The sequence below is a fragment of the Balaenoptera physalus genome (assembly GCF_965194825.1).
Source record: "Balaenoptera physalus genome assembly, chromosome: 4".
Classification (NCBI taxonomy): domain Eukaryota; kingdom Metazoa; phylum Chordata; class Mammalia; order Artiodactyla; family Balaenopteridae; genus Balaenoptera; species Balaenoptera physalus.
In genome coordinates this window covers 136,078,704-136,101,901 of record NC_138891.1, presented here as the reverse complement: position 1 = coordinate 136,101,901, position 23,198 = coordinate 136,078,704, and the positions used below count along the sequence as shown (strand labels likewise).

At 47.0% G+C, this 23,198-nt stretch overlaps 2 protein-coding genes across 7 annotated transcripts; both read right to left on the bottom strand.

Annotated features, from left to right (window-relative positions):
- Positions 1–2,623: 2,623 nt before the first annotated feature.
- On the bottom strand, positions 2,624–13,639 carry SMIM11 (small integral membrane protein 11). 6 transcript variants are annotated; one of them, XR_014263410.1, is made up of 5 exons: positions 13,550–13,639; positions 9,599–9,701; positions 5,218–5,395; positions 3,091–3,194; positions 2,624–2,801 (listed from the first exon to the last, which is right to left on the bottom strand). XR_014263410.1 is itself a non-coding variant. In XM_082461074.1 (4 exons), the coding sequence occupies exons 2-3, from the start codon at positions 9,608–9,610 to the stop codon at positions 5,231–5,233; spliced, it is 177 nt and encodes a 58-aa protein (XP_082317200.1). In that variant the 5' UTR covers positions 9,611–9,701; positions 13,256–13,355; the 3' UTR covers positions 2,624–2,801; positions 5,218–5,230. The 6 variants fall into 6 exon arrangements, 1 of the variants encoding a protein (XP_082317200.1); XR_014263411.1 differs by lacking the exon at positions 13,550–13,639 and adding an exon at positions 13,256–13,354; XR_014263412.1 differs by lacking the exon at positions 13,550–13,639 and adding an exon at positions 13,248–13,348 and having other exon boundaries at positions 9,599–9,696.
- A 92-nt stretch (positions 13,640–13,731) lies between these two features.
- On the bottom strand, positions 13,732–21,188 carry KCNE2 (potassium voltage-gated channel subfamily E regulatory subunit 2). The gene has a single exon (XM_082461073.1). It carries the CDS (start codon positions 18,096–18,098, stop codon positions 17,727–17,729), a length of 372 nt encoding a protein of 123 aa, XP_082317199.1. The 5' UTR covers positions 18,099–21,188; the 3' UTR covers positions 13,732–17,726.
- Between the last annotated feature and the right edge of the window lie 2,010 nt (positions 21,189–23,198).

Genomic DNA, 23,198 nt, shown 5'->3' with positions numbered 1-23,198 from the left:
TCAGGCCTGGTCTGCTGCTCAAAGGCCGTCTCTCTTGCCCTGAGGTATTTCTGCCGCCAAGAGCCTTTCTTCATATCTGATTCTAGTATGTTGTAAGCTCGAAAACCAAAAACGTGTTAGGAACCCGTCTAATAAGATGAAATATGATCTGTGTGAGGGATCCTGGGGCTTTCTTGTGCGTGGAGGACGTAGATTCCAGTTTACGTTCTTTGAAACATCTTTCAGCTGCCCAGGGACGGTGGTCTTATGGAATCGTTCTCAGTTATGGTCCCGAGAGAGGCTGGGTAGGTGCAGTCAGATGGGGTCCTGGGTGTGGGCTTTACCAATCACACCATCCACCCACGTGTTCATGCATTCAACCACTTATTTAAAGTCAAGCTACAAATCTACTGACTTCATGTACACAGGGTTGGAATAGTATCAGTAACTCCAACTACAGTAAGTCCGCTACATACAAACCTTCAAGTTTCAAACTTTCAAAGATGCAAACATGCATCTGGTTCCAGCAAGGAACCAGAACCTGTGCCATCAACGTCAGGCGTGAGTGAAATTGCAGCTTGCCCTCCGTCTCCTATTGCTGACGACCCTTCAGCTCTACCATCTCCCACCTCCTCTCCCTCCTCCAGTCGTAACTCTTCTTGCTTGTTCACTCGATGCCAGCACCTATATGCCAGCTGTTGTACTGTACTACTGTACTCTTCAAGGTACTGTACTGTAAGGTTAAAAATGTTTTCGTGTTTGTTTTTTATGTATTATTTGCACGAAAAGTATTATAAACCTATTACAGTACAGTACTGTATAGCTGATTGTGTTAGTTGGGTACCTAGGCTAACTTTGTTGGACGTACACACAAAATTGAACTTACGAATGCACTCTCAGAACAGAACTCGTTGGTATGTAGGGGACTTACTATAGTGATTATCTCCCCCTAGTGGAAGAAGAGAGTATCAGAAAGGTTAACTTAAACTCCAAAACACAGTTTACAGAAAACCTGTGGGCGTGGTCAATGGTTTATTCCTATCCTTAGATGATCTGCTACCGAATTTTCCAAGAAGACGGCCAGATGTTCCACCAATTCCAAAACTGAGTTCTAAATCCCAAAGCCTAGAAACACACCTGTGTTTAAAATAAACCTGAACATCTACTAGGTGGGCATAGAGTCTCCGTGAAAAGCCAAGGCCACTCTTCATCCCCTGCCCTTGGATTTATGAGGCACATAGGTGTAAGTACATATGAGGAAAGGGTGCCCAGAGGTAGTGGGTGTGATGCCAGGTGTGCTGGGAGCCCATGATGCCCTCATCCTGCAGAGATGTAAAGAAGCAGAGGCCGAGGCCCTAGCACAGGAGCCTAGAGCAGGGTGGGTGGGTCACCCGCCAGGCTGCAGAGCCCACCCTGACAAAGGCAGGAGGCTAGGCCATGGCCCAGGGTCAGCTCTGGACCCTGCCTGAGCAGGTCAGGGAAGCGAGGGTGCCAGGCTGCAGAGATCCCAGGGCATCTCACCTCTGCTATGGTCATCTGTTCCTGCTGCACGAGACCCAGGCCACAGCGAGGGTGCCAGGCAAAGGCCAGAGCAGCGTCCTGCAGGGAGGCTGAGGTGCGAGCATGAGGGAAAGTTCCCTTCTATTTTGGGATTTGTAGCTTGTAGAGTCAAAGTCTCCTGTATTTAAAACTTTGATTCTGTGTAAATTCTGTTTTCGAAATTGTGATTAGGAGCATCCAGCAATCACAGTAAAACTTAAAAAAAAATATAATTCCCTTTATTCCTCATGCTTAAAATTCCAAGTTCTGCCAACCTGGGCCAGGATGGCGTGGGGCGGGGGTGAGGTAGGGCGAGTATCTACTAACATGCCCTCGCGCAGATTTTCCACGTGGCTGCCTGCAACGAGACCAAACATTCCACCATATTTGTGGCTTTGGTTACTGCTGCCTCATTCCCCATCCTCTGTGGTATCTTGAGAGAAGTGAAAAAACAGGAACCTTTTAATAGAGACCTCAGTCTGTTAGGGGCTGAATGAAAATACTTATGGACCCCACTCCTCTCAAATCTTAAAAGTCTCCTGGGCATGTCCCGCCCTTCATCTCATATCAGCAAATCGGAACAAGCAAACTGGTGGGAGAGAACAAAGCACACCTGGGCTCCTCTTTCCTCCTCACAAACAGAGGCAATTCCTCCGAGACTTGGTACCCACCGGGGCAGGAGGGTCTCATCCTTTACTCCTCCCTGCAAGGACCTCACGGGTCAGCAGAGGCGCGATGCTCCTGGAGCAGCGAACAGCCCCTCCCCCCAACAATGAAAACACAAGAAAGAGCCGAAGTGCTCGGAGAAGAGAAAGAGGAGGAAAGGAGCGTAGGCACTAGGGCAGCAGGTTAGAGGGATGGAGGGGTGGGTGAGGGAGAGCAGGCTGACGCCACAGCTATGGCCCGGTCGTCTGTGGAGGTGCACCTGTGATCTGGTACCCACGGCTAGGAGATGCTGGAAATGCAAAATTCCCTCCTCTCACTACACAGAGGGGTGTGTGTGTGTGTGAGAGAGAGAGAGAGAGAGGAAGAGGGAGAGGGAGGGAGAGAGAAGGAGAGAGAGACATACACATACTTTGGCTTATTCCAAAGACCAGAGACACCCTTTTTACAAAGGTATTTTATTTTAGTAAACAAAATACTGGTTCTTTTAAAAGCACATAAAAATTCACATCATTTTAAGTTAGACTATAGGCTGGGAGTTTTCTTCTGACACACCATTCAATAATTAAATCTTTCTTCTCAGCCGGAGTCCACTCAAGCTGACATTTAAATTACAAAATCTAGAAAGGAAGACCAAAGGGAGAAGTATGAAACGTCTCACAGAGTAATAGTGATTGTTCTACTTGCTCAGCATTAACCTTTATGTTCAGCCATTTACACTTAAACAGAAACCACTGAAGCTTATCTATTAAGGAATGAATTTTTAGCATCACAATTTCCTTTCATCTAAAAATCCCTTTTGTTTAAAACAAGGCTCCAGGCCAAGCTTTGATAAGCTGCCGGCCTAGGACGGGAAACGGACTCCCCTGGTCAGTTCTAAGGTCAGCTGGACAAGCCGTCCATCCCTACCTCGCTGACGGGCCTCTACTGAAGTCTGTGGGAAGGAAGAAGCGTTTATGACCTCACGCCTCATCTTCTCTTTCTCTTTGCGGTTAACACACAAAATGATGACTCTGTGGATCAGAAATGCAATCAACGTTTCAGTGGAAACTGCCTTCGCTCACCTTTTCCAATTCTGAAGCGCTCCCTCTTTCCCCACTCCAGTGCCTACTCATGAATTTCAGTCAATAAAACATCTTTTTTTTTTAAAAAAGGCAAGATTTCATAAGAATAACTTCTTTTGCCTGGCACTGCATACAGCTCACTCAGGACCAGTGAGAGGACCGTCTCCTCCCCCGGGGTGAGGAACAGGAGCTGAGTGCTTCCCGCAGCCCCTCCCAGCATCCGGCGTTCAGGACCAGGACACAGTGCAGCCCGGAGTGACACACTGTGGCTGAACGTTCGACCTGGGGCCAGTTCGGGTTCTGCTCTTCACCATGTCTGGTGGGGGCCGTTTTTCAATCTGAATGGACCACACAGGGCTGTCAGGAGTGGTCAGTAACATCACTGTATGTGAAAGGCTCAGCAAAATGCTAGCCCAGGACAATCATTCAATATGCTATTACAATTATTACTCATAGGGATGCTTTTTAGCCTCAACAAGTCTACAAGTATTGTAAGGGAATTCACGTCTACAGAAGCCTGTCTCAGAGTGGACAGAGGTTTTGGAGGTCACCAACCCAGTGGTTCTTACAGTGACCTGTTGCTGAGAAGACAGTGTAAGAATCACCTAAAAAGTTTTCAAAAGAACAGATGCCAGACCCAACCACAGGCAGAATGGAATGTCTCTGAGGCTGGACCCTGGGAATCTGCATTTTAACCAGCACCCCAGGCAAATCCTGACCATTAGCCAAGTTTGGAAACCACTGATCTAGAACTCCCCGCTACCATATTTGAATCCTCTAATTTTTAGAGAAAAGCATAGAACTCAACCTGAGAAGTGATGAAACTGGATGAGCACAACAGAATTAAGGAAACTGCTAATTGTCATAAGTTCGATCTGTAAGGGGGTGTTTAATAACTTCCTGGTGCCTTAACTCAACAAACACCTTCTGGGCACCCCCTGTGCTCTGGGACAGGCACTGGGCTACAGCAATGAGGAAGGCTTTGTGCCCAGTGAGGTGGTCACCGGGAAGGCTCTCTGGCCAGGGGACCAACCAGCAAAGGCCAAGGGGCATGAAAGTCTATCGTGGTGAAGCAATGGCCTGCAGGAGCATAGAGAGAGGCAGCAAAGGGGGCAAACGTGACCGGGGTGAGGATACACTGGGAAGGGATTTATATGCCATACCTAGGAGGCATTATCCTGAGCTTAGCAGGGCTTCTTAGTCTTAGGTACAGGCAGGGGTCTTTTTTTTTTTTTTTTTTTTAATTTTTAATTTATTTACTTATTTATTTATTTTTGGCTGTGTTGGGTCTTCGTTTCTGTGCGAGGGCTTTCTCTAGTTGTGGCAAGCGGGGGCCACTCTTCATCGCGGTGCGCGGGCCTCTCACTATCGCGGCCTCTCTTGTTGCGGAGCACAGGCTCCAGACGCGCAGGCTCAGTAGTTGTGGCTCACGGGCCCAGCTGCTCCGCGGCATGTGGGATCCTCCCAGACCAGGGCTCGAACCCGTGTCCCCTGCATTGGCAGGCAGATTCTCAACCACTGCGCCACCAGGGAAGCCCCAGGCAGGGGTCTTAAATGACCTGTGACCCCACTTCCTCCCCACCCCTGTCTGCAATTTTATGTACAATTTAGGTGTTTCTAGTATGTGAGCTTCTGCAGGGAGAAGGTCCACAACTGTCATGAAATTCTCAAGAGTCCTGTGACCCAAATCCAGTTAAGCACCATTGCTCCCAACGAGGGGGAACCAGTGCAGGCTGAGAGCAGAGGCGTGGACTAATCACACATGCCCTGCAGCTCACGAGCAGACGGGGCTCGAGGGTCAGGACCTGCACCCCGCACCTTGTACACAGCTGTTCTACCTCCTGTGACAGGTGGGGCTCCGCGCTCACCCACAGCCTTCAGACCGCGGGATCCGGAATTCTCTGAACTATCACATCCAAGGACAGGCCCGCCCTAACCCACTGTGCAGCCTGCATTTGCAAAGTCCCAGTACCTGTGATTTCCCTTTAGTTATCCTTCTTCTCTGACTGCTTCTTCTTTTCAGCTTCCAGTTTTTGCTGTTTTGCTTCCAATTTTTTCCTTTGGTATACTTTGGCTCCGGCAAATGCCAGGCAGAGAATTAATGTTTTCGCTACCAAGATATACAGCAGCAGGGGCACGTGTTCAAGAACCTTAAAGAGGAAAGAAACTATCCTAGATGATCTGTAATTGATAAGGAAGGTTTCTTTCATGTTCCTTCATTCAACACACATTTCCTGTGCACCTATTATGCACCAGGCACTACACTAGATGCCAGAGCTTCACTGGTGTAGGACAGACAAGGTCCCTGTCCCCGTGTCACTGACAGTCTAGTTTTAGGTGCCCTTCATCACTCCCTTGCTGCTGGCTTCACAGAGAGGACCACCAGTGGCCTGCAGATGTCATAACTCTGCTCCCTCACAACCTAACCTTGCACTCTGCCGATCACCTGGCCCCCTGCGTCTGAGGCAGCAGCTCAGTCCAGTGCGAGGAGCCGGAGCCAGGGGACTGGTCCTAGCCCAGCTCTGCCACTGACTGACCCACTGACAGACCGTGCGACCTGGGTCAGTCACTTGACTTTCCTGAGCTTCTGCCTCTTCATCTGCAAAGGGAGGTTGGACCAAAACTTCCTTCTGAATTCTCCACCCTTATAGGATGCTATGATTTTCTCTTGGTTCCAGCTACTCATTAGCACTGGTATTTGAAGATAAAATAAATATATAAATAAAATACAATAAAACTTAAAACATTAAAACTTAGCTACTTGTTTATTGTTCCTATAATTTCCTGTCGGAGGGAAGTTTTAACCCATTGGCTAGAATGAAGTCTGGGGAATAACTAGGGGTTGGAATTACTCACTTTTTGCACCAGCAGGCTTTATTATGAAATTCTGTATATCACAAGTATCTCAAGGCAAATACTATACTAGTTTTGTAAACATGATTAGTATGACCTGAGTGATAATTATGAGCTTTCTGTGTGATTAAAAATTCCTTCCCAAATAAAGTGAAAAGGTATGCCTTCGTTGAGAGATCATTATTGTAGAGGACTAGGTAAGATTTAGTCCAATGAAACCATTAGGTTAAATGCCAAACATCACTTATTATACGCAGCACCAGTATAATGAGACTCTGCGATGGACAGTGCATTAGTCCCTCCCTCCAATGGTTTAACTAAAGCTCGTCTGAAACTAGTTAGTGAAACCTTTAGCTGAGAACAGTACGCTTGCAGACGTGGAGGGCTAGAAAGGATTTTAAAGACGACTTGGTCTACACCTTGTAATACAAACGAGGAAAGTAAAGCTCAGGGCCATTGAGAGGCCCATCCACGTTACACGGCTAATTCATGAGGAGGCCAGAGTTGGAACAGAACATTCCAACCACTACGCCAGCTGTCTTTCCACTGATTCTTGATTTTAATGTAGTGGAATTAATGAAATCAACAAATTATGTCCCAAGAACACTCTGAGTAACTAGATAATGGTTTTCAACCACAAAATCATTTTAAGGTAAAGAATAAGCACAACATATGCACTTCAGAACGCTCACTCTGGCAAGAGTATAAAAGACTAAAAATGTTACAAAAGTGAAACCTTTTAATCTGACAAATAGAAGCAGCTTAGAATACTGATTTGGTGTCCAGGTCCTTCCTGCCTCAGACCTATGGCTAATCTCCCCGACATCCCCCCAGTAACCCTCTAACTCATCTACTTTCTTGAAGGTTCACATTTTAGGGATGAGGATTGGCTCTATGTTTAGAAGCCAGCTAAGAAAGGAAAGATTGCTAAATTGTACCTCCCTGGAGGCAAAGATCACCAGTTTGGAGATATAAACTTCTTTTTACGTCCACTAGGACTGTCCAGGCTAACCGAACCCTGGCTTACTCTGGCAAAAGTTACCCTCTTCCAATTCTCTCAGTCTCTATGGATGACCCTCTGGAGTCCTGTTATAACCGAGCCCCCATCACAGCCCATGGTTCCCGTGACCTAAACCCAAAACTAAGCTGTGGCAGTTACAGGAATGTACATCGCAACCAGAAGTTAGAAACCCACTGAAATGGAAACACATCAACAGATGGACCCAGGTAAGCGGTTTCAGTATTTACTTTCTTTTTAAAGGCTGTGGAGAGAAGGTGACAAGAGGCAGAAGTTTCGGGACTGAGAAGGGGCAGGGCAATAGCAGTGGAAGTCAAGGACACCACAAGGGCTAAAGCGAAGGTTTCAGGGCCCCTGTTCCTGCAACGCTCTTGGACAGTTTTGTTAAATCTTCAGTCGTGTTAAATCTCTTCCTCTGATTTCCTTCTAACAAACCCCTCACGTTAACTCCCCAAACCCGCAAATCTTCAAGGAGGTAAATGAGTAAAATATAGCTGGGTGGATTAGATCTGTAACAATTTTTTAAACAAAATCCCAATACCTGTGTCATGAGAATGACTGCCTTTTTAAACACACTCTGTTGTTAAGGTACTAATACACAGGTAGGGCTGACTGTCGCTGATGGCCACAGGCCGACCGAGCTAGAAAGGGAAGCACAGGATTCACCGGGGGCTCCATAATCCTTCAACCTCCTGGGGGGTCACCGCAGTCAGGGCAGGAGAGGCCATTCCTTTCTGACACTACGTGGAAGGGCGCCCCCCTTTAAACATGAAGCTGCTCCCTGGTAGCCCTGGAGCTGTGTGTCTGCCCGAAATTGGGAAGGTATGGGTAGATTTTGTTCCTGACACAGGAAAGGACTCCTTTTGTGACAAGCAGGATTGGCCTGGGTGGTCAAGTGGGTTGATGTCACTCCACAATTAAAAAGAAAACTTTCTCTGCGTAGCGCCTCACCGGTATACATCAGAGTCGCCTGGGAACTTGCTAACCCCAGGCCTACGCAAACAGAAACTCTGGGCATGGGGCCACAATCTGTATTTTAACCAGCCCTCAAGGTGGTCGTGCTACATGCTGCGGCCTCGCAGCACCAAGCACACGGTCTGACCCTCGCTGGCTGACGTGGCCTGTGGTACCAGCTACCGCCTGTCGTCAGGCTCTGCAGAGGCTAAAAAGCCTTCCCTACATCTCACCCCACACTGCTCTCTGCTTCCCCTACCCCACACCCTCTTATTGCCTTGTCTTTCCTTCCCAGCCTTTCTACTGGCAGCTCTGGAACCCCAACACAGGTGAAACAAACGCTCCCGCATCTCCAAGCCCTGCACAGAATGCTCACTCTGCCTGCTGAATCTCAACCAGGCTCTTCCTGAACAGTCCCCAGAGCCCCCCCGCAGGGCCCCCCGAGCCCCATGGAGCTGGGGAAGGAGGGGGGTCTGTACTCTCCCGCCTCCCTGATCCTGCTTCCAGACCTTTCCACTTCTTGCGATGAAAGCCAGTGGCTGTTCTGAACAAGGAAATGCTTAATGATAATTGAAAAAATACATACAATGAGATCCTAAGTTTGAGAATACACACATTACACATATATGTGGAAAAAGCACGGGAAGAAAATACACCAAAATTGTTAATAGTAGCCATCTCTGGATAGTGAGACGATACATGATTTTGATTTGATTTGACACTTTTCAAAGCATCTATTTTCCTGACTGCTCTCTTAGCCAACCTCCAACCTACCCCACTCCATCTCCTTCCGGGAGGTAACGTGACACTCCCCTTCCCTCTCTAAGACCTGCTGACTATCGCCCAAAGCCCTCCCAATGCTTGCGGCTAACAGGAAACTCTTTGGTTGCCCTTGAACTTCTGCTCCCACCAACTGCATCTAAGGTTTTACAGGGGTCAGTTGTGTTTATTCTGCAGCCAGTTTACTTAAGTAGCACTTGATGTTATAATAGATAATTTATTTAAACATGAGATCCATGAAATATGACTATGTAAAGGAAAGGCTGTCTCCATGAAAACTAAGTTGCATGCTTTCAAAGACTCAATTTGAACTGGAAAAAAATGATACTGTTGACAACACAAATGTAAAAGATTAGGGAAGAAGAGCATAAAAATCAGGAAAGATTTTGTATGCAGATTGCTTCATCAGATCTTCCTCATCCACTTTAAAGAAACCAAAGTGTGAAATTATAGGTGAAACTTCAAAGGCGTGGTTTTTGCCAGAAACGTGAGGCAGATCTGAGGGCAGTCGATGTCCTCTCAAAGAAAAGGCCTAGCCTTCCTCCAAAAGTCTGGCGAATTAATGTACATTTATCTGTTTTTATTTAAAATATTACATATTATTATGATTCCTGCTTTAACCTACTTTTTTTTTTTTCTTTTCTTTCTTCTTAATCAACCCATCTCTACAGAACTATTATTCTGAATTTTTACGATCAGGAGAAAGAAAAACCCCAAGCCATAAATAAATGTTTAATGGTATTCTTACCTTCCAGTTCATGCTGGGCCAGCTGGGAGTTCACTCCTGGTCAGTGCGGGCCACTCCACTCAGACAAGGAGGAGAGGGAGCCGGAGGGGCAGGTCTCACTGTTCTGGTGGGGAAGAGAAGAAACAGGTCAGTTTGGGTTTTCTAGAGCAGACCGCCTTAGGAAGACTTCTCTTTGATGGAGAGAAGGCCCATGAACAGAGACAGCAGGCTCTGCAGAGAGGAGGTAAGCGTCCCCAGCAAGGTGACCAGAGGCTGGGGGAAAGCGGAAGGCCCGGGTGAGGTGGAGACAGCCTTGGCTCCTGCTGAGCAGGAGGATCCCCTTGGGCGCTCCTGACGGGGGAGGGGAGCCCCGCCAAGCAGAGGGGGCGGCACTGCTCCCGAGGCACATACGCTCCCGCTCCACCCGCCTGTAGACGTAAGAGCCCAGGTCCAGAATCTGTTCCTCCAGCCACCCCTGCCTTGAACGAGAGCTGGTCTGGGGATGAGTGTCATTTTATTTCTCAGGTCCTCTGAGTGTTAATTCAGGTAATCTTGGTTTTTTAAAATATCTGGAAGGAAGGGAATAAGTGATAGGGGAACAAAATATCCTAAGAAAGCCGTTCAAATCTAGAATTCCCTCTAAAACGTGAAGGAGACCTAGGGGAAGGTGAGGCAGGAAGTGACAAGGCAGGGACACGGCTGGAGCACAGGATTTGCTCTGAGGCCTCCTACGCCACTATTTTTAGAATACGACACATGCCCCAAGAGTCAGAAGACTTGGGCTCTGGATGAGGAGCCTACACACTGTGGTAAGCGACTTCCCTCTGGGGGTCTCCATCCCATCTGCAAATGAAGATGGGGGTGTCAACTAGACGGGCTCTGGGGCCCCTACTTTTTTTGCAGTTCGGCGACTTTCAGCATAATAGTCACAGCTTCGCTTTATTGTGCCCGGCTGTGCGGAAGTGCACTATATGTGTTAACTCAGCTAGTCTTCACACCAGCCCCATGAGGTGCAGTTCACCGTCTACACTTCGGAGATGAGGAAACAAAGTTTCTGTGACACGTCCAGAGTCACAGTGGGGACTGAGATTCGAACTCATCCAGTGCGGCTCCAGAGTCTTATCCTAATGCAGACAGAGAGTTTTGCAGTAAAAAATCATGGGGATGCTTCTCTTTAAATATACTTACAATTAGAATCAAGAAAGCAGAAAATTTCACAGGCCTTTAGAATGGGGCTAATGAGATAAACTTCAGGGAAGATAGTTTTTAAAACTTTCACTTACAAAAACATCTAAATAGAAAAAGTTCAGACCTCATTTACTCAAGGTCATAGTATCTTGAAAACAAGCTGGCAGTTGGCACAAGATAGCCAAGTTTTCCCCGTGACTTTTTCAAAGTCAGATAAGCTAACAACAGGAATTTACACCACAAATCTGTTTAAATGAGATGACCATGATTGAAGGTGCTCATTACCTTCATGTATAAATGGCCTATTTGTCTTTAAGTAGCAGCAGATTCTGCCCTGCACTGGAGAAATATGTTCCTACCAGGTTATAACCTGTTGCTGGAATTTTCACTCTGAATAATCTCTAGTAATCTCAGGAATCAGCCATGTTGTAAGTTAAAATGATTAAGGTTGTGCAAATTTTATTTTTACAACTCCTGCTTTTATTGAGTTGTCTGCAGATACAAGTAGACAGGTTTGGCTGTTCCCCCACACACATTTTCTGAGCCCAAATTACATACTCAGTGAATTGAAGTAGGTAAGATATTAATTCCCAAGGTCAAGGACCACGAATAGGTCCAAAAAGGTTATAGGGGGAAATAAAAAGAACACCCGGTGGTCTGGCCCTCTGGTAAACATGTACTAGGTTTACTAGCAGTGTGACCTTGGATGAGTCACTGGGCCTCTCTAAGCCTCAGCTCCCTTGTCTGTAAATTCTCCTTCAAAGATTGGATCATAAACACTAAGCACCATGTTCAGCACATGAAAAGCACTGAACAAATTATCAACCATAACTGTTATGATAAATACCTCTTTCCACTAATGGACATGTCAAGCTGCAGAACATAAGCAGGTGGCATCCAGGGCAAAGTGAGACAGCAGGGTATGGTATAAAGAACCACCACTGGGCAACCAGGAGAACTGGAGATCTGGACTCTATTCTTGGTGGCACCAATGGCAAGGCATGTGACCTGGGGCAAGCCATTAGCCTCTCTAAGCCAAAGTGTTATCATTTTAAAAACCAGCATCCAAAGAACAACGCTGTAACGCTGAAATGCCTAAGTCACCACTCTCTTTGATATCACAGAATCTGACTAAAAATATACTGGCAGCTGCCTCAACATCATATCTAGAGTGATAAAATTCAATCTCTTTAGGAAAGAAACATATTTAAAGTCCATCTGCAAAGCAGTGGAAGGAGTGCATTGAGGGTGGGAGATGAGAGGGCAAATCAGTCAAACTCATCCCCACCCACTGCCTCCAAATGATAACTTTTCCCCATCTCCCTTAAATTACAGGCTCCAACTCAGCCATTTTTGTAGCACCCTGCCGGACTTCAGCAAATGAGAACAACTGAGAAAGCTAAAAATATCATCAGGCTATTTGCTCGGCTGCCATATGTACACCTGATGCAATATTACAACCAGGAGACAGCTGGCATCTGAGGGCTGAACTGCAAAAGCCAACAAGACCGGGACAATTTTGAGAGGCATAAAATCTGTGAAGTGCAGGAAGTTTTAACCCCTGGAACTATCCACCGTCTTAGCTTAAAACCCAAAAATAACAATGGCTTAGGAAGAAATAGTTCTTTCCTTCACTGCAAAAATATCCTCATTTCTCCTTTGCCAGATTTCTCCTAAAAAACAGAAGAACCAGTGGCTTATTTTGATTAGGCCAATTACAGCAATATGGACAATGTGTAGCCCACAGTTTTCTTCTTGGCACACCTAACACACCCAAGGGTCGGTCTGCCTCTGGGTGTCTCATTCCAGCCACTCATTAGGCTGTGTCCTTAGTTTGAACTGTCCGAAGCTGTTCTCATTCCCCGTCTCTACCGTTTTCACCCCAACCCTTCACCCAGTCATCTGAAGTAGAGGTAGGTGCGGGGAGGAGAGGGTTCCAGATGAACCTTGGGTATCACCTGGTCGACCTCTGCCCCACGCCCGGGTCGGCCGGGGTTCCCAGGGCGACGGGCTGAGCCTCGGCTCCTCTGTAGCCGGAGGGCCGGGCCAGGGTCCGCTACAGCCGCGATACCTGGGAGCAAAGCCTACCCCGCTCAGACCCGAGGATGAGGACCAAGGGCGACCACTGCTTCCCCCCCCCCATTCTACAGAACATTCCAGGGCATTCGCTCGCCCCCAAATCTCTCTGGCGAGAACTACCTCTGGGACGCCCCCTCGGCCTGCGTGCCAGCCTCAACACACCGCCCCCGGCGCCGGATCCGCCGATTTCGCGGCGCCTGGACAACCTAGCCAGGCAGGACGCTCTGCAGGGGGGGGGGGGGGGCGGGGGGGGGGCCGTGACCGCTGTCAACCCCGCGGTCCCCGGGGGCCCGCTGGAGAGCGTCCCGCAGAGAAAGCGCAAAAGCGGAGCGGGCCGCCGAACTCCACAGCGCCCCCAAACAGCTGCCGGGTCTCGGAACGATTCGGCAGACACGGACGCCACCCACTTACAGCTCCAGGCCGCGGAAGATCCAGCTCGCCGCCGGCACACGAACCACGACTCCCACAATGCCGCGGGGAAACAACATATCCCGAAATGCACCGCTCCGCGCGCCGGCGCAGTGGGCTCCGGCAGCCTAGGAGGGTGCGTCGCTGCTCGCGCCGGCGCAGTGGGCCCGGGCCGCCTGGGTGGGTGCGCCGCTCGTCGCGCATGCGTTGTGGGCTCGGACGGCCTTCGTTGGGCAGTGACGTGGGTCACGGAGCGGAATCGGCCTGGCCCCGGGCAGGTTCTCGTTCTGAACTTACCTGAGCTGGAGGACGGCGGCCGGAGGGCGGCCGTCGCGGGGGCTCCTCTCACTCATCCGTCTCGCATCCCTGGACGCTCCTCGCTGTGTGCGACTGAGGGCATGTGGCTCCCCAGAAGTTTCCAAATTTAGCGTTCATTTTCTCTGCCAAAAATGCGTGTGTTTTCCCTTGGGATAGCAGTAGGGTGCCCGGTACTAGATTCCCAGATGCCTTCATTCAACAAGCGCTTAGAAAACCGGAGCGGAGGTTGAGTCCACTCAGTCCCTGCCGCACGGGAGGGCGCAAACTGGACACCCTCCCCTCCCAATTCAAGGATAACGAGAGGGAAGTTCATAGACTTCTTACTACGTGCTTGGCTCGCCATTTTTTGGTTGAGGAAACGGAGGCAAGGGGAGATGATGTGGCCGGCGCAAGACAACGTGTGAATTGGAGTGGCAAACTCTAGATTTGAACCCAGGCAGCCTAACTCCGAATTCCATTGGGACATCTTGGTGGTGGTGAAGAACGAAATGTTAGGGAGTGCAGAGGAAAGGACAAACTGGAGGATTGGGGAGAGGGGGGTTAGTTCTGTCCACAAGTGAAGTTTTCCTGGAGAAAGTAACAAAAATAGCTTTGTTCTAAGCACTTGGCGGCAATTTTCTAATTGAAGTCTCCTAACAAGCCTATAAAGGACATAATATGACTATAACCACTTCACAGATGAGGAAATGGAGACACAAACTGATTAAAGTAAATTGTCCACGGTTTTAAAACCAGCAAGCGCCAGAGCTGGGGTCTGACTCTGGGCAATCTGGAGCTGGACTCTCTCAGGGCAGCCACTACCATAGATAGGTTCCTTTTCAAATCCCTTCTGATCTATGCTGTAAGAAGTAAATGGGGCTCAGGTCATTTGGAGCCAGTAAACCAAGCAGAAGGAACTCTAAAAGCAAACGGGGTGGAAGAGAAAACTAACAAGTTCGAAATGGAATTTTCAGTGGCCAGGTTGAAAGTGGCAAGCCTGGGTTTGGTGGAAATGGATGCTGGAGTGACAAACGGGGGGCAGGTGGCAGCAACTGTATACCCAGAATGCTCGTAAACATTGGGCATTTCTCCCATTCCCCAGAAGTAAAGTTGATACTGATAACCATCTATGTTGGCCCCGTATACTTTAGTGATGATAAGAAAACATACTTAATTAGGAAAACCTAGGTTTTCCCCCCTTAATTTGTTTCCTTATGTCAAAGATAAACAAAGCTGGACACCAGTTCAAGTGTTAAGGATAGACTTTATGAAGCAAATATTGCAATAGGGGAGAGAGTCCAGCATGAACTGAACTCAGCTTTGTCTTGTGCAGAGGTAACTGGGCATTTTAAAAGGGGAAGGAGGGATTGGGGCGGCAGGCACTTGAGCAGAGTCAGGGAAGTGGAAATTTACAAAAAGCAGAGGGGATTGGTCAACCTGACCTGGGTTTGTTAACAGACGCTTATCTGGAGGAGAAACAAAGTTCGATCTTTATGACTGTCCGCAGTGGTGCATGTTAGAGCAACGTGCCCACAGGTTGGGGAGAGTTACTCCTTGAATGTTGGCATTTCAAAGAGACAAGACAGTTCTGGGTGGTAAAAGATTTACAGCTCAAAGGGGGAGACAAAGGATTTATAATTGTAAGATTTCTAAAATAACTGCCCTAGGAGGGATTCAGGGGGCTGATTTGCCTACCATCAGGTTTTGGCTGGCAAAAAAAGTAAATTGAGTTTTCTTAGGCAAGCACTTTAAAGCGGGCTGGGGTCCCCTTAGGGACGCAACCTAGAGCTGTTAGAAACTATGGTCGTGTTTGTTCAGATGTGGGGAGGTGGATGATATCTTTTTTGCCAAGAATGTGCAGTGTTTATAGGGCAAGAGGTCTAGTCAAGAAGAAGGCTCAGAGGAGCCTGACCAGAATTTGGTCAAAGAGATAGTCTTTGTCAGATGGTAGAAACCTTCGATTCCTGTCTGGATCCGGACCCAAGGCTGAGATTTTGTAGCCTGGGTTGCTGCTCTGGGCACACTGGTGAGAATGTTCCGTGTGGTACAGCATTTCTGGGTTTCTGATCTAAGGAGGGAAATCACTCTTGCCGTATCTGCTCTGGGAACATGAATGGCTTTCTCCAAAACTGTATTTAACGCTTCTGTTAGCATAATTGCATCTTTGTTATTAGGAAATAGACCTTGTATATATCTCACTCTAAAGACACAAAGCTTGTAATCCGTATAAGACGTTGAAGAAGGACTCCTGTTTTGAATTTTGTGTTAGTGCCCTGAGACTTGCTGCTCTGCTCACAATTGCTCTGCTTGGCTGAGTAGATGGGAAGCTGGAGGAAGAGAAGAGTGTAAGGGGGCGTGAAGCTTTGTGAAGCTACAGCCCGTAAGTCCGTCTTGCCATTGGCTTCCTCCTCTCAGCTACTCTCTAGACCTTAACCCGACTTAGGCGGGGCCTCTGTCCCGGCTCTAGCTCTGCCCCTTTTGTGTTGCTCTCCGTTATAACGTTGTCACATTATATCGTTTTGATGTTCATGTGTCTGACTCCGCCTCGACTGAGTGAGTTCCTGCAGCTCTGGGAGTCCCATTCATCTCTATACTCCTGGGGTCTAGGCCAGTGACCCAAGTAGATAGATATTAAATGATGCTTGTTTGAATTGATGAATGAAGTCGCCTAATCTGTGGACCAGAGATTCCCGTCTACAAATGAATAGATTCTCCCCTAGAAGCTCTAGAAGAACACAGCCCAGTGAGTCCCAGTTCAGACTTCTGACCTCCAGAAGTGTAGGAGAATATATCTCTTTGTTTTAAGCCGGTACATTTGTGGTGATTTGTTACAGCAGCAGTAAGAATCTAATACAGGATTAGGAACCAGCATGGGGCTGACCTTGGGTTCCAGACCTGCTCATAACCGTCCTGAGATAACCCATGAACCCTTGGTGTGCCTGCTCTCTGAACATACACTTTCTTGTAAATTACCCCTTACAGCCATGGTTGCTTCAAGACTAATGTTGACACAACTGTTTCCATTAGCAAATAACTTCCAAAACAGGAAGCACAGAGGCTGTTTTCTTAAGGAGTACGTTTTGACAGTCTTTGGCTAACTCTTGACTAGGCTTATTTATTTGTTTGTTTGTTTGCTTGTTTTTTCCTGTGTCTAATTTTCTGGTATTAAAGCACCCAGACTCTCTGGACATCTGGAAAAAAAAAAAAGGAATACTATGATCTCCAAGGTGTCTTCTTCCAGCCCTGACATTCTGTGACATTGTGAACCCCAAGCTTCAAAATACTAAGCAGTTAACAGTCTAGCTCTTCAACAGACAGCAACAATTCAGCCACTTTCCGTATGTAAGAGAAAATAAGTTTCTTGAAACTAAGTGGAAATAAGTAATTGTAAATAGGGAAAATAAATTGAGTGAAAAGAGTTGTTCATAAAGCAGTATTACAATGTTTTATTACTTTTTCTATAATAACAAGGACTTTTAAAAGTTTTCTGTGAAATTTTAAATGTTAATTAAAAGGTATGTTTCTGTTGCACCAAGTAGTTCTTAAAGATTCTACTTCTCTGGTGTGGACTCTTTGCCCTTGTGAAATGTTTGTTCAGTCTTCAGACTTCCAAATAAGCTCAATGCTAGGGAAACAATACACATAAAGGAACCCCGTGGTTCTATTTATTCATCACTTCAGACTCTACATTCATGAATTAATAAATAAATGCTCCTACATCAATCCAGTGAGCAAGTGACAGATTTCTGAACCTCAGCTTCTGGGTAATACACCTGGGTTATTTATAAATTGATTTAGTCACAAACAAAATGTTTCGTGAGGAAGAAGATTCAATGATTTGTTAATCTCTCCTTTCTATCCCCACTGCCACTGCCCAGGCATGTTACTTCAAATCTGGCTTTATTTTCACTATTGACATTGATTAAAATGACATTGACGTTGCACGGAAAGGAAAAGAGGTCTTCAGCATAAATTACTGCTCCAGTGAGCAAGCATAAATCACTGAGATTGAAATGTCCCCTGTCTTAGTTGACCAGCCAGCTGATCTCCATGAAAATTCTCAACAGAGAGCGAGGAACTTAGCGTCTTCTAAGCATGGCAACTTGGATTGGCTCCATGACACTGGCGTATCTTCATATTTGCATGTCAGACGTTGGCTGTATGCCTCTCTCGCTAATCAAGGAGACATTTTGAGCCCTGCTGCACCAGTGTTCTCGTGGGTGGTGGCCCTTGGTTCTCCTAGGTTCAGGATTTGGCTCTTGTACTTCTCTTGCCAGTCCTCCACAATGTACTGGTGGTACGGGTCATTGGAGTGTTCTTGTCTCTTGGATTTCACTGTGCTCACCAGGATGGCCACAACGATGAAAGAGAACATTCCAATCATAACCATAAGGTACAGGATGACGTAGTAGAAGTTCTCAGCATCGACTCTGGCTTGCAGGGCCTCCTGCTCAGCTGTTGTGTTCCTGCGCCAATTGTCCATATAAGTAACAAAAATCCTTTTGAAGACATATTCCAGTGTCTGTGTCAGATTGGATGGAGTAGGCATATTTCCCTCCTGCTGCAATTTAAAGAATAAAACATATGAACAAGCTTAAGAAAATGAATTCTTTCTGCATTTGGCTACCTTAAGGGATGGAGCGAGGGGCATGCAAGGGGGGGAAGTAATATTATTTCTTCTTTACCTGGCTGGTGACTGAGTGAGTGCATATTTTGTTATTCTTTAAATTTTGCCATGCACTTGATGCATTGTTTGCATTCATGATATCTTACAATAAAAGTTTAATGGAGTACAGAAAACTATACGTATTATGATCCCAATTTACCTATGTGAATAAATATACATGCAGATGAAAATGGAAAAAAGACTGGATAAATAAATAGTTCAAAGTGTTAATGGTGGATGGTATACTCACAGATTTTTTTTTCCTTATATTTTTCTTCCGTTCAAAATTTTCATCAATAATCTTGCATTCATTACTTTGTTTCTGAATAGGTCGCTCACCTCACAATGGCTAGCACAATGCCTGGTTCATAACAGATACTCAACAGACATCAGCTGAATGAAGCAATGACTGACGTATGTTCTGTGTTTTCAGAGACTTATGGGTCAGAAGCTTGCAAGGGGCGTTGACAGACTTTGCAATCTGCTCCATCTCCTATGTCTAGGCAGTGCTTTTTCCAGTTGTACCAAAGAGATGGGTATGTGCATCATATTTGAAAGAAGTACTTTAGGTAAGTGATACAGAGGCACAACCTGAGAGATCATTCATATTTCTCAACTCCCACTCTCTTCTCCACCCTCACTTCGCTGCCCAGCCACAGCATCTCTCACCTGGCTGATACAATGCAATGCAATGCGACCCTCCCCAAAACCACCCCCCCAGGGTCACACCTGCCCCTCTCTGCCCTGCATGGCAGTCAGTGTGCTCTTTTTAAGAGGGAAATGGGAGCACATCATTCCCCTGTCTTTAAAATGATGCAATACCTTCCCGTTCACAAAATAAAATCCTCATTCTCTAACGGGTTTACCTGGCCTGGCCCGGCTGGCCCCTGACCACCTCCCCAGTTACTCTCCGCTCATGGCAACTGGTCTTCCTGGCCTGCCTTCCTCCACATCAGTAAACTTTCTCCTGCTTCAGGACGTTTGCACATTCTGTTCCCTCAACCTGGAATACTTTTCCCCTTCTCTTCCCTCTGCTACCTCCTCACCCTTTGGGGCCCAGCTTAACTGTCACTTCTGAGAAAACTCCCCCGGCCCTGCTCTCAAACCCCACCCCCATCATCACTTTTCTCCCATAGCATCTTATTACTTTTCTTCAAAGCACTCTTCCCAATATGTGGTGCTTCTGTGTATATGTCGCTGTGTGTGTGTGATGATTGGCTTATGGTCTCACCTTTCCCACTCGACCATGATGTCTGTGGGGGCAGGGCTCACATCGCCTCTGTCTACCTCGGTTTAGTGAATGTTGGCACTAAACCAACTAAACTGGCACACAGTAGGCACACAATGGATGTCTGATGAGTAAATGAATGTGCCGGGAACATGCTGGCATCGGAAATGCAGCGATGACGAGTACGAGAATTCTGCCTGTGGAAGCTCAGTGTAGTGGGAGAGATGCAAACAAACAACCGTGCAAGGTGCAGAAGGTTGTAACAGGTGTGAACAGAGTGGGTTGAAAAGAAACTTAACAAACAGGTAGGATTGCCCCAAAGTACTCACCAAGCATATTTTCCAAGCAGTGTGACAGAGGCACGCTTTCTCCCCCTTAAAATAACACAGTTCACTGTGAAAGAGTATAGCTAAGCCGGCCTTAATCTGAGTCAAGACTTCACCACTGGCTCCTTAACCCTTGAAGAGCCCAGGTCTACTCATTTGGGGGAGCTCACACTTGTTTCATCCATCCAAAAAAAATCCACACACCCCCCTTCCGTGCTCTGTAGGGCTCACCTTACAAATGTGACGGGGCAGGATCACTTCACCCACCAGTGCCCTCACCCTCTGTTCCTGCCAACCCTTTTCCACAGCTTCATCCAATAAAGAAAACTGTGATTCTTCCAGCTTATACATCCCCCTGCTGCACCCTCTGGAGAGAATTCAGTTTCCTTCTGTGAAGCCAAATTGAAGAATTGGTAGAACATAGAGACAACTAAAAAACCAAAAACCAAACAAACAAAAAACAAAAACAAACAAGAATCCCAGAGGAGCTAAGTGTACAAAAGCAAAGACTGGGGGGTGACGAGGGAAGTTTGGCCTGGTGGAAGACCCCAAGCGACTGTGGACTAAGAGGCAACTGAAGGGGAAGAAGGGGACCTCTTCAGGGCAGAGAATTGGGTCCCCTTCGTGTTCTTCCTGCCAAGATGGGAAACAGTCTACTTATTTCTGCTCATTGGACAGTGGTTCTCTGAAGCAAGGCCAGCAGGCAGAGGGCTACAGGAGGCTGCCTTGGATCTTGGTTCCCCCAGAGAGGAGGGGGCATTGCAAGCTCCTCTGTGCTCTGAGCTCCTCTGCCCGCCCGCCTCCTGTGCTTCTGCTTCGTGGCTGTGCCGCTGTGCTTGGAATTCCAGTGGCGCCCCTGCGTGGAGGGAGTAAAGTCCCCATGTTACAGGGGAAGGACAGCAGGGTTGGTCACGCTCACTGCCAACATCGTTCTGTGAATGCTTTCATCAAAGCGACTCTTTAGCTTTTCACCACCTGTGAAAACTCTGGGCCAGGGCCTGTTCCTTCAGGGTTCCGAGAGACCACAGCGGACACAAGAGAGGCATGTTCTGAGGCTTAGCAAGACCATCCAGGACAGGGTGCCTCAAGGGAAGCCCCAGCTTTCCATGCTGGGATGTGGATGGGCACTTTAAGTATTGAGGGGAAGGGGCAGTGGGGCAGAGGGAGAGAGGAAAGAGCACTAATCTTCTCCAGGACTTTCCCTGGGTTGCCCTTCTCCCTCCCACCCTCCCTATCCCACCCCTCTAGGTGGTCACAAAGCACCGAGCTGATCTCCCTGTGCTATGCAGCTGCTTCCCACTAGCTATCTGTTTTACATTTGGTAGTGTATATATGCTCATGCCACTCTCTCACTTCATCCCAGCTTACCCTTCCCCCTGCCCATGTCCTCAAGTCCATTCTCTATGTCTGCGTCTTTATTCCTGTCCTGCCCCTAGGTTCTTCATCAGAACCATTTTTTCTTTTTAGATTCCATATATATGTGTTAGCATACAGTATTTGTTTTTCTCTTTCTGACTTACTTCACTTTGTATGACAGACTCTAGGTCCACCCACCTCACTACAAATAACTCAGTTTCGTTTCTTTTTATGGCTGAGTAATATTCCATTGTATATATGTGCCACATCTTCTTTATCCATCACACTCACACATTTTTAAAAAGATGGTTTGCTCTTATAGTTTCAGAAACCTAGGTCGGCAGGCACCCTGTCCACAAGCTTTTCCCCGACCTCCCAGTATGGGCTGGAGATCCCTTTTCTGTGTTACTCCTGCAAACCGTCATGTTTGTTTGCTTGCTTGTTCTCAATTTTCCCATTTACTGTGTGCTATTCATGGGATGCTCAAAACCACTCTAAAATGTAAGCAAGTACCTCCATTTTACAAACGAGGAAACTGATGGTTACAGAGAAAGTCCTTTGATTCCAAATGACATAAGCACTGAGCTGCTGGAGGGCAGAGATTGTTTTATTCACCTTCAAATCCCGGAACTGCACTGGGGTTGATGGATAGCAGACCTTGATTACAGGTTCTGTGAATGAATGAACGCTCCTCTCCTGTGTTCTACAGAATTCAACTGGAAACTACAATAGTGATTCTTAACTTATTTGTGGGGAGGGGAGGGTCCCTAGATTCCTTGAAAAACGAAATAAAACAATTTGACTTTATTTTTCCCCAGAAAATTGTACGTATGCACATATGAAGCTCTACATTCACTTTCAGGGGACTCCTGGGGCCCCTAAATCCCAATCAAAAATCTCTGCCATGAAATGCCTTTGAGATGAAGGACTTCAGTGCCGAGATCCCCTGGAGTTGGGTTTGTTTCCAGGTGTGGGCGAGGCAGCATTCATGGGCCTGTTAGAGCTAATACTACTGATTATCTGTTCAGCTCTTCTACATAATATGGACAAAGGCCCACTGCTAAGCAGGTCAAGAGGTGCTTTCCGATAAAGCTTAATCACAGAGCTAAAAAGGGCCTATGGGGATTAACTGCCAAAGTGCTGACCCCTGGCCAGGCTGAAAAAGTGGAGTCCAAGGAAGGGTCACTATTCGGACGCTGTTGCATGAGGCATGGCTGGGCAGCCCATCGTCCACAGGCAAAAATCAAATTACAGTGCGTGAAAGCTATTTCATTGATGGACATTCTAAATCTGCTAAAACAAGCAGATTAACTTTTCTGCTACCCAGAATAACTATTTAACTGATAGACGTTTACCATATTTGGTATAAATACTTATCCCTCCTCTAAGTAGAATACCATAATAGGCATTCACCCTTGGAATGTGGAGGCAACTATTATTTATGTTCCGTTGAACCATTTGAAGTTGCCCTTTATAGAGGTTAAAAATGGTCAAATATTGGCAATGTCCCATATAGTCCAAACTAATACACGTGGTTCTACATTTTCAGGCATTTTTAATAGCTGGTTCTTGCTCAGTCAAATAACAGGATGGGCCCCTGGAGATTCTTTGGGCTGGTCTGCTCCTTTGGCAGGGGGAGTAACTACAGCCCAGCGAGCTTAAATCCCCTGTCCAAGGTCACAGTGCTAAGTCTAGAAACCCAAGTCACCCAGGCTGGTGCTCAGCCCCCGCTCTGTCTTAGCAGAGGTCACAAAGTCCACTAACTCCCTGTTTCCATCGCCTGTGACTGGTCAGCTCACTGGGCAAGAGAAACGAGACCAAGACCAAGGCTTGAGCCCATGTACATCAATTGATTGTGCCCTCTCTTCAGGACACTTAATGACCCCCTAATTCCAGCTGTGCCTGTCACAAATGTGCGTAATTCATGACAAGGACAGTCTGACACTATGAGGAAAGTAACATGCACTTGATCCCCAAATCCAAAGTTCTCTTTTCTAGAGAGCTTGCGGATCACTACTATCATCTGGACCTACAAAATGCAGCAGAGTCTTTCATTGTTACAACAGGAATAGA

Excerpts from the sequence above, each read along its gene's own strand:
- KCNE2 (XM_082461073.1), bottom strand. The coding sequence starts at position 18,098 with ATGCCTACTCCATCCAATCTGACACAGACACTGGAATATGTCTTCAAA.